The sequence below is a fragment of the Mauremys reevesii genome, linkage group 20 (genome assembly GCF_016161935.1).
Source record: "Mauremys reevesii isolate NIE-2019 linkage group 20, ASM1616193v1, whole genome shotgun sequence".
NCBI lineage: Eukaryota > Metazoa > Chordata > Testudines > Geoemydidae > Mauremys > Mauremys reevesii.
In genome coordinates, this window is record NC_052642.1 from 1,275,946 (window position 1) to 1,286,183 (window position 10,238).

The window sequence follows — 10,238 nt, forward strand, 5'->3', positions numbered from 1 at the left end:
TACTGATCCACTGTAACTTGCTGTAGAAAAAGTAGGATAAAATTGAGCAAGAAATGCTTCCCAGTGGTTATCAGGACTGGAATTGCTATTTTCAACAGCCATTGAGTTTTGTTTGTTTGTTTGTTTGTTTGTTTAAAAGGAAGACAGTGATATTGCATTGGCAAATTCCCCATAGAAAGAAAGAGTGGAACAAAAGAATAATAAAGGCAGCTCAACTTTTCCTCTTTTATGGAGGAGAGTCTTATAATATGCATCCAGATATCCTCCAATCACACCAGCTGAAAATTGTTCCACTTTACTGCAGCTCTGTCACCATATGGAACCAATCCTGTCAGTGTTTTGTACATCCAAAATTCCTGCACACTGACCCGCCCTGGGCGCGAGTTACCCGGGACCCCGGGCTGCCGCGGACGGAGGGTGTGGGGGGGGGGCGGGAAGAGCCCCGGGCTGGGGTGGCAGGAGGTGTGTGTGTGGGGCACTGGTGGGGGGGAAACGGGGAGCCCAGGGCTGGTGCGGCAGCGGGATGGGGAGGACACAGGTAGGGGGAAAGGGGAAGACCAGCGCAGGGGCAGCAGGGGTGTGGGTGGAGAGCCCAGGCTGTGGCAACACGGGGTGCGTGGGGAGCCCAGGGCTGGGGTGGGGGGCAGCCAAAAATTTTTTTGCCTGGGGCGGCAAAAAACCGAGAGCCGGTCCTGTAAAAAACAGTTAACTTTTTTTACAGAAGCTATTCTTTCTTGTGTTTTTTGTATAAATCCAAACTTTAAAAAGCAATATTGGGGTTTTTTAAATTAAAATACATATGTAAACACCCCTCAATTGCCAGTTTTCATATTCTTACCCAGTTGTTGTTTTGGTACTTTAAAAACACTATTTTTAAAAGAACAGGCTAGTATCTAAAGCCTTTTTAGTTCACTAAACTTCGACAAAATATCCCTGAGAGGGGCCTTGTTTTGTTACAGCTCAGGCAATACTGCTTTTTCATAATAAACTTTACAAAAACCAAAATGCTTCAAATATATGGGGAGGGAAAAAAAACTTCTCTCTAATCCACTGGATTACAAAATCAGGGGGATATAAACTAGCTCTTACTAAGGTTCTGTGGCTTTCACTCTGGCGTGTTTTCTGCGTGCTCTCTTTTTTTAATTAAAACATTCATGTAAAATGTTAAATAAAGAGCTCTGTATTCATACAGCCTTGTCTTTTAAAGTGTTTATTCCTCTACAAAACTTGATAACTTTCACTTGTATGTGTTAAAAAGCAGGCAAAGAAGCAGCCTTCTTATCTCTGACCCACTGGTTTACAGAGGCTGTTTTTGCTGACAGCTGCTTTGCCGCAAAAGCCTGCTAAGAAAATGACCAGTGCGAGCCTAAACCTAGGGAAAAATGTTTATAAACAGGCTTTCTGTGTTTTTAAGCCTGGGTTGTTTCTGCGGACTTGCATGTTATTGAAACACCTATGCCTAAGGGGTAAATGAAGGTTATGGGTCTTCAGGTAGGCTGGTCTTTTCAAGTGTTTATTCCTTTACAAGCCTTTCACCTCTCTCTGTTAAAAAGTGGGAAAAGAAACAAACTTCTCCTCTCTAATCCAATGGTTAACAAAAGAAGGGGAATATAAACCGTCTGTTCCTACAAACCTGGGGTGCTTCTGCCTGCTCTGTTACATTTCAATGAAACACTAACGCCAAGGGGGCTAAATAAAAAACAAGTGTCTTCAGGGAGCCTGTTTTTCAAAGGGGTCGTCTTCTTTTCTAATCCTCGACTTTCAAACGGCTGTTTCAAGTGGTTCTCACTAAAAACCTTGGGGGGAAACTTATTCTTAGTAAGGGTTTTGTGGGTTTAGCTCTGGGGTGCTTCTGCATGCTCTTTTTTTTATTGAAACACCCCTACAAATAAAGGAATGTGTCTTCAGGTAGGTTTGTTATTCATGTGTTTATTTAATACGTTAAAAAGAGGGGGGGGGTTGTTACAGGGTCCTGGTTGTTTACATAAGAGCAGAGCAGGGCTTTGCTGCACCTTCACAGTGTTTACTCTAAAATAGCCAGAGCTAGTCTAAAACCTGGGGTTTGTCACTATTCATTACTTTTATAACCCTAGACTGTTCCTGCATGCTCTTTTTTTTATTAAAACACCTATGACCAGTGCGAACCTAAACCTAGGGAAAAACATTTATAAACAGGCTTTGTGTGTTTTTAAGCTTGGGTTGTTTCTGCGGACTTGCATGTTATTGAAACACCTATGCCTAAGGGGCTAAATGAAGGTTATGGGTCTTCAAATAGGCTGGTCTTTTCAAGTGTTTATTCCTTTACAAGCCTTTCCTCCCTCTTTTGTTAAAAGACACAATCTTCTTATCTCTGATCCACTGGATTACAAAATAAGGGGAATATAAACTGTCACTAAAAACCTGGGGTTTTAAACCTAGGGTGCTTCTCCATATTTATTTATTACAACACCTACAAAAGGGATGTGTCTTAGGTTTGTCTTTTCAAAGTAACTTTAACTTGTGTTTATTAAAAAGTTTGGGAAAGAAGCAGCCTTCTTAGCTCTGATCCACTGACTCACAGAGGCTACTTTGCTAAGAGGAGCTTTGCTTCTTTGTCTTTCTAATCCACTGGTTTACAAAATAAGGGGTCTATAAACTGTCTGTTACTAAAAACCTGGGGTTTTAAACCTAAGGTGTTTCTGTCTGTTCTTTTTCATTGAAACACTTATGCCAAGGGGGTTAAATAAAAAAAAAGTGTCTTCCTTTAGGCATGTCTTTTCAAGTGCTTATTCCCTTGAAAGCCTTTCACCTCTCTTTGGTAAAAAGTGGGGGAAGAAGCAATCTTCTTTCTAATTCAATGGTTTACAAAATAAGGGGTTTATAAACTGTCTGTTACTAAAATCCTGGGGTTTTAAGCCAGGGGTGCTTCTACCTGCTCTTTTTTTATTACAACACCTACAAAAGGGATGTGTCTTAGGTTTGTCTTTTCAAGTCATTCTCCCTTTGCAAAACTTAATGTAACTTTAACCTGTGTTTGTTAAAAATGTTGGGAAAGAAGCAGCCTTCTTATCTCTGATCCACTGACTCACAGAGGCTGCTTTGCTAACAGGAGCTTTGCTGCAGCTTCACATTGTGCTTACTAAAAAATAACACCCCATTAGTCTAAAACCTAGGAAAAAACTGTTTAAAACGGTGTGTTACTAAAAGCTTATGGTTTTAACTTCTATAAACACTCCTCTGTAAAAGGGCTACATGGTGGGAAAATGCAGGGGGGGGGTCCGTTTCTTTAGATAAGAATAAAACAGTTAAAGGGGAGGGGGGAAAGGAGGGAATTGGCTCTTGTTTAAAATCTTGGGACTCTAGGATTGGTTCAGGAAAATGAATTCTATGACGCTGCTGTAAAACCACCTCTGACTGGGCCGATCCAAAGGTGGTGATAACGAGTCTGAGAGGGTCTGAACCAGAAGAGTTGCCTCATTCTACAGAAAGACTTAAAAGGTGAGAATTCTCGCTCTCTTTCTGATTCCACCATGTGCTCTCTAGCTTTGCCCTTTGCAGAGGGAGCTCTCTTTCTTGCCCTCTTCTTTCTTTTAACCTCTCTCTTTTTTTCTTAACCTACCCTGATACTGAATGCTTTTCTAGTTACTTTCTTACCCTGTGCTCACCAAACGGGCTCTGCCTGCTTCTCTCTCTCTCATTCTGATTTCACCATGTGCTCTATCTTTGCTCTTTGCACAGAGGGCTCTCTTTTCTTCTCCTGTTCTTTCTTTTAACCTCTCTCTTTTTTTTTAACCTACACTGGTATTGAATAGTTTAAATGCTTTTTTTATTCACTTTTTTACCCTGTGCTTACCAAACAGGCTCTGCCTTTCCCTTTTTAAACCTAGTTTACAATATTATTTAATTTTTTCTTAACCCACCCTGACATTTCATACACCTTTTACATTTATCTCCAAATTTTCTATTCTCCAAACTCAGCCTTTACCATCATCTCTCCTTACTCAAACTCACTAAAAATCTCTCTTCTTTCAAACTAAAACAAAAATCCTTCTATTCTTTCATAACCAGCCTCTTTTCTTCAATAACTTACCTCTCTTCTTTCAAATTTCCTTTTTTCCACTAAACCTCACTCACTTTCTTTTTTCCTCTTCACACTCTCTCACACTCTTCTTTCAACCTTTTTCTCTCCATGTACCCAAGCACAAACAAACACAACACTTCCCCTAGTCAAACACACATACACACTTTTTCAAAATGGCCAATGGCGCCACACTCTGGCGCCAACGGAAACGGGGTGGGAAGGTGGGACATGAGCCATAAAAGGGGCGTGGAAACCTGTCAAAATTGCATGGTGATGAATACTAGTGAGTGAATTACTACCTGCTACCTCTCCTGCCAAGGGGCGTGAAGCTGCATTAATGAATGTTGGTGAAAGCCTTTCGTCCCCTCAGCTGAAGGGCGGGCGGGCGGCTGTGGCGTGTGGTGCACGGTGGGGAATGTTTTCCCTGCTCTACAGCTGGGATCTGAGCATGTCAAAGCTGCCTAGCAGATTTTTATGTCCCTCTCGCTCAATTGAGCACCTGACCGAGCTGGGCCAGGCGCTGAGGAGGACACGGGCCCTTTGCCTGGACTAAGACATGGGCTGGGGTTAAGGTCAGGTGGATCTAATGTGGCTCAGCTCAACCTGCTCCTAGTGAAGATGCAGGTCAGAGCTTTAGCTCCATTGTGGCTGGTGGAGTTGTGGTGTGGCCAGAAGCCAAGGCCGGACCTGGGACAGGTGAATCCAGCCCACGGGTGGGGTGCAGAGGAAACGGGTGGGGGAAGAGGAGCGGAGTTGTGGGGAGGGAGGAAGGGCGTTTGGGGGTGAGAGCAGGACAGGAGCTGGGCTCTGTGGCACAGTGAAGGGGAGGGGATTTGGGGACTGGGGAGGAGGTGGGCTGGGGAGGGGCAGGTAGTGAGAGCCAGATGGGCTCCTAGAGGAGCGAGGGGTTTGGCTGTGGGGGAGGCTGAGGACGTTGATTGTGTGGTGGGAGAAGGGAGGAGGGGTAATGGCAGGGGAGGGAATGAGGTGAATTCTGTAGGGTGGGGGGGATGGGCTGGGTCCATCCAGTCACTACCCACACCCCCATTCCACCCATCCAGCCCCTGAACCCCACCCACACCCCTTCCTCCCATCCAGCCCCTGTCCCCACCCCCTTCCTCCCATGCAGCCCCTGACCCCACCCACAGCCCCTTCCTTCCATCCAGCCCCTGAACCCCACCCATCACCCCTTCCTCCCATCCAGCCCCTGAACCCCACCCATCACCCCTTCCACCCATCCAGCCCCATGTCCCCCACCCACACCCCCATTCCACCCATCCAGCCCCCTGACCCCCACCCATCCCCCGTTCCACCCATCCAGCCCCCTGAACCCCACCCATCCCCTTCCTCCATCCAGCCCCTGACCCCACCCACAGGCACCTTCCTCCCATCCAGCCCCTGAACCCCACCCCACCCTCTTCCTCCCATCCAGCCCCTGACCCCCACCCACACCCCCTTCCACCCATCCAGCCCCTGACCCCACCCATCCCCTTCCTCCCATCCAGCCCCTGACCCCACCCACACCCCCTTCCTCCCATCCAGCCCCTGACCCCACCCATCCCCCTTCCTCTCATCCAGCCCCTGAACCCCACCCACACCCCCTTCCTCCCATCCAGCCCCTGACCCCACCCACACCCCCTTCCACCCATCCAGCCCCTGAACCCCACCCACCCCCTTCCTCCCATCCAGCCCCTGAACCCCACCCATCCCCTTCCTACCATCCAGCCCCTGAACCCCACCCATCCTCCCCTTCCTCCCATCAAGCCCCTGAACCCCACCCCACCCCTTCCTCCCATCCAGCCCCTGACCCCACCCATCCCCTTCCTCCCATCCAGCCCCTGAACCCCACCCCCACCCCTTCCTCTCATCCAGCCCACTGAACCCCCTTCCTCCCATCCAGCCCCCTGACCCCACCCACACCCCCTTCCTCTCATCCAGCCCCTGACCCCACCCATCCCCCTTCCTCCCATCCAGCCCCTGAACCCCACCCATCCCCTTCCTCCCATCCAGCCCCTGAACCCCACCCATCCCCTTCCTCCCATCCAGCCCCTGAACCCCACCCACCCCCTTCCTCCCATCCAGCCCCTGAACCCCACCCCACCCCTTCCTCCCATCCAGCCCCTGAACTCCACCCACACCCCTTCCTTCCATCCAGCCCCTGAACCCCACCCCCCCGTTCCTCTCATCCAGCCCCTGACCCCACCCCACCCCCTTCCTTCCATCCAGCCCCTGAACCCCACCCATCCCCTTCCTCCCATCCAGCCCCTGGACCCCACCCACACCCCTTCCTCCCATCCAGCCCCTGACCCCACCCACACCCCTTCCACCCATCCAGCCCCTGAACCCCACCCCACCCCTTCCTCCCATCCAGCCCCTGAACCCCACCCATCCCCTCCTCCCATCCAGCCCCTGAACCCCACCCATCCCCCTTCCTCCTATCCAGCCCCTGAACCCCACCCCACCCCTTCCACCCATCCAGCCCCTGAACCCCACCCATCCTCCTCCCATCCAGCCCCTGACCCCACCCACACCCCTTCCACCCATCCAGCCCCTGAACCCCACCCACACCCCCTTCCTCCCATCCAGCCCCTGAACCCCACCCACCCCCTTCCTCCCATCCAGCCCCTGAACCCCACCCATCCCCCTTCCTCCCATCCAGCCCCTGTCCCCACCCACACCCCTTCCAGCCCTCTGCCCACACCCCCCTTCCTCCCACCCAGCCCGTGCCCCCAATAGCCGTCCGGACCACCAGCCCCGTGCCCAGACGAAGTAGCTCCCAGCCCAGCGCACAAGCCCCTGAGACGCTCCGTGACCCAGGGCATCCCCCCGCCCCGACGGGAACCCCCAAAGTAAGTCACTTAGCTGATGTCTGTGCCGGCGGCGCCTCCCAGCTCGCTGCTCTGTGGGGCAGAGGCCAGGGCTCAGCCTTCAGGGGCTGTGTGTTGTAGCCGCCCCATGCGTCCATCTCTGGGGATGCTGCAGAGAGACGTCTTCCCATCACCTTCCTCCCGTCGATGGGCTGGAGTCCGTGTGCGTCTCTAACGACGCGGATCTGCTACCGACACTCCATCCCTCTGGGCGGCCGGCGGCCAAGGCTTTAGGCTGGGGCCTGGCAGGGGGAGGGCTGGCTGATGCCGTCAGTTCTTTCCCCGTCGCTGGTGGCTGGTCCGGGTCGGCCAGAGCCCTATGGAGGGGTGGGGCCCGGCGTTGCTGTCTGGGGCTCTGTTTCCATCCGCAGGGCCTTGCTGCGGGAGCTGCGGGTTGCTCTTCTGGCCGGGCTGGTGGAGGGGAGGGAGTCCGGCAGCTCCGGTTCGGCCTGTTGGCCCCGGGGCGGGGGAGCCCGGGGCGGGTCTGGAGTGCTGGGCTGGGATGCCGTTGGCCTGGCGCTGCTGGAGCTGCCAGTTCTCAGCCCTGATGCTCATAGCGCTGGTCTTTCCCAAGCAGGGACCCGGGCGTATCACGGCGAGGCCCAGAGCTCGTTGTCCTGGCCTCAGGTGGAGATCGGGTCTGGCTGGCAAGCCGGGAGCGGGCAGGGCTTCCTAGCCGGGGGCAGCGACTGGCGTGTGTGCCCCGGACCCGCTGCTGGCGGCACTCGCCACCCTGTGGCTTCAGGGGTCCTCTGGCAGAGTCGTTTCCGGTCTCAGCCAGCAGCTGGGCTCCCCCCCGGCACGGCCTAGCCAGGCCTATTTGGCAGCCTTGCGTGGGCGCCGTATCTGTCCCCCACACTTGCTGCACTCCCGGACGCGTGGCTGGCGTCCCCGGCCCCCGCGCTGCCGTCTCCCCTGGGACCTGTCTCTCGCCCTCAGCTGCCCCAGCACCCGGTAGTACACGCGGCAGCTGAAGCCTTCGCGCAGCCCCTGCTTAACATGGTGGGTCAGGGCCTCCAGGCTGGGAAAGACTCGGCAGCAGGCCAGGCACCGCACGCCCTGCTCCATGGTGAGGAGCCACTCCGGGGGCGCTCCCGTCGGCTGCTGCGGCGCCTCCTCTGCCGGCCCCTCAACGCCGCACTCTGCCTCCGAGTCCACGTCCCCCAGCTCCGACTTGGTGTGGGAGCTGCTCAGGTCCGAGCCGGCAAAGCTTTCTCCGCCGATGTACTTGCTCTTAAATATCCGAGGCCGCTTCCGAATGGCTTCAAAGCCGGCCCCGGTCTCCCAGGCCACCGAGACGCCGTTCACGGCCTGGACCTTCATATAATAAAGGGCCTTTTCTTCTGCCTCCTCCTCGGCCTCTCTGCCACCTGCCGAGCGCTTTCTCTTCTCGCCTGAGCCGGGAGACTCACATGGCGGCTGCTCACACGGCAGGTTGGAGGCCACGTGTTCCACGCCGCGGGTGGAGGAGTGGCTGGTGACCGATGTGACCACAGAGGGATGCTGGCTTTGGTCCCTGGGGCCAGCAGGGGCAGAGCCCCCCTCCTCTGCTGTTTTCTCAGGACCAGGCTTTCCGGCAGAGACCCCCTCCACTGCTGTTTCCTCATGAACTGGGCTTGCGGCAGAGACCCCCTGCTCCGCTGTGTCCTGAGTACCAGGGCTCCCGGCAGAGACGCCCTGATGAGGGGGCGACTCCCTTGATCTCTGTGACTCTGAAAGCAGAATGAAAGCCCAGGTCCTGCGGCCATCGCCTCCTGCGGTGAGTCCCCCACCCGCTCCCAGCCCTGTGTCCCAGGCCCAAAGGGGCCCCCCGCGGGCAGGGGGAGGGGGTGGGGAAGGGGACTCACTGAGTGCGACTATCAGGGGAGCGCCCGGTCAGGGGTCCGACACGCTGCCCCCAGGGAAGGGCCAGAGCCCCCTCGCTGGGCACACTGGAAACTAGGCTGGACAGAGCCCTAGAGAACGTCCTGTCGGTGCCCGTGCTGCCCTGGCCTGGGGGGATGGACACTCTGCCCCACTGGGCTGCCTCAGCCCTGACATCTGTCACCCTGGCAGCCTGCGACCGGGCTGTGCCCATCTCCAAGGCCCCTGGCTTAGGCTCCTCACCCCAAGGGCACAGGACTCTTTGCACTGGCGTTTCTACATGGAAGAGCCATTTCGTGCCCCCAGATATGATCTCCTGTGTGTGTGTGTGTGTGTGTGTGTGTGTCCCTCTTCCTCTTTTCCACTGAACCATTTCGAGGGCTCTGTCTCTCCTCACGTGGGGAGTCTGTTTCCCCCACTGTGCCCTGGTGGGGGGGTCTCTGTTTCTTTCCCCCTCCCCCTTACCTCCCTGGGGAGGCAGAGAGAGTTCAAGTTCCAACTTTACCAGGGACCCCGAGTGTCCTGTGGGCCCAGGGAATGTCCTGCTCACCTGACCCGTCCTGGGCAGCTCCAAGGTTCGTCTCTGGGGCCTCGGCAGGAAGCCCTTGGTTGTGCACCATGGTCCTGGCTCTGGGGACTCGGGCCAAGGCTGGTGCTTGTCACAGTCCTCGAAACCTGCTGGGGTCTCTGTCCCAGCACTAGCCAGAAAGTCCGGGTCTCTGCGGGGGAAGGGATGGCGGTTCTGGTCCAATTCTCCAGCTAAATCTCCAACTCTCACAGTGCAGGCAGCAGAGACAGGAGCACGACTGACCTGAGCCAACGGTTTGATCCAAGGGGCACCAAAATGTTGTGGTCTGAATAGCCCTGGAATGTTCTGCTCCAAACGGCATCCGGCTGTTTGGGTCCGAATGGCTCAGAAGTTCTGAGCTGGGTGAGGTCATTGCCAGCTGGGATGACAACGCCGAGTTCCGGGCCACCTGCTCTTGGGTCCGGCAGAGCCTCCTCGAGTCCCATCCAGGGAGGGCCGAGTTCATGACGTCCCAGCCAAACCACTCAGCTGGGTCTATGCTGCACAAGCCCCGGGAGGGCCCATCCGGGCTCCGATCAGGGAGGGTGGAGCCATATCAGCCTCTGGCTTTGCGCTGGCACAGACCGAAGAGCAGGACCATTCATATTAGTGTTGATTTGGGTTACGGTGGGGCCAAAAGGCCCAGTGAGTACCAGGGCCATTGCCGGGCGCTGCCCACGCCAGAGTGAGAGACGGTCCGTCTCCCGATGAGCTGCCAGTCTAAATGGACAAACAGAAACAGACACTGTCGGCAGCGGCCCCAGCACAGAGCTCCTTTGAGATGCTTCCCCCAGCCCCCGTTCTAATTCCCCAAACCACCACTCCCCTCTGCCCACGGGCCCCAGGCAGGCCTGGTTGCTGTGCTGCCGTTCACCCCACC

General features: G+C 54.9%; 1 protein-coding gene across 1 annotated transcript; it reads right to left on the minus strand.

Annotated features, from left to right (window-relative positions):
* Positions 1-7,142: 7,142 nt before the first annotated feature.
* Positions 7,143-10,023, minus strand: LOC120387457 (protein FAM170B-like). The gene is made up of 3 exons (XM_039508250.1): positions 9,341-10,023; positions 8,602-8,639; positions 7,143-8,556 (listed from the first exon to the last, which is right to left on the minus strand). Exons 1-3 carry the CDS (start codon positions 9,408-9,410, stop codon positions 7,744-7,746), a joined length of 921 nt encoding a protein of 306 aa, XP_039364184.1. The 5' UTR covers positions 9,411-10,023; the 3' UTR covers positions 7,143-7,743.
* Between the last annotated feature and the right edge of the window lie 215 nt (positions 10,024-10,238).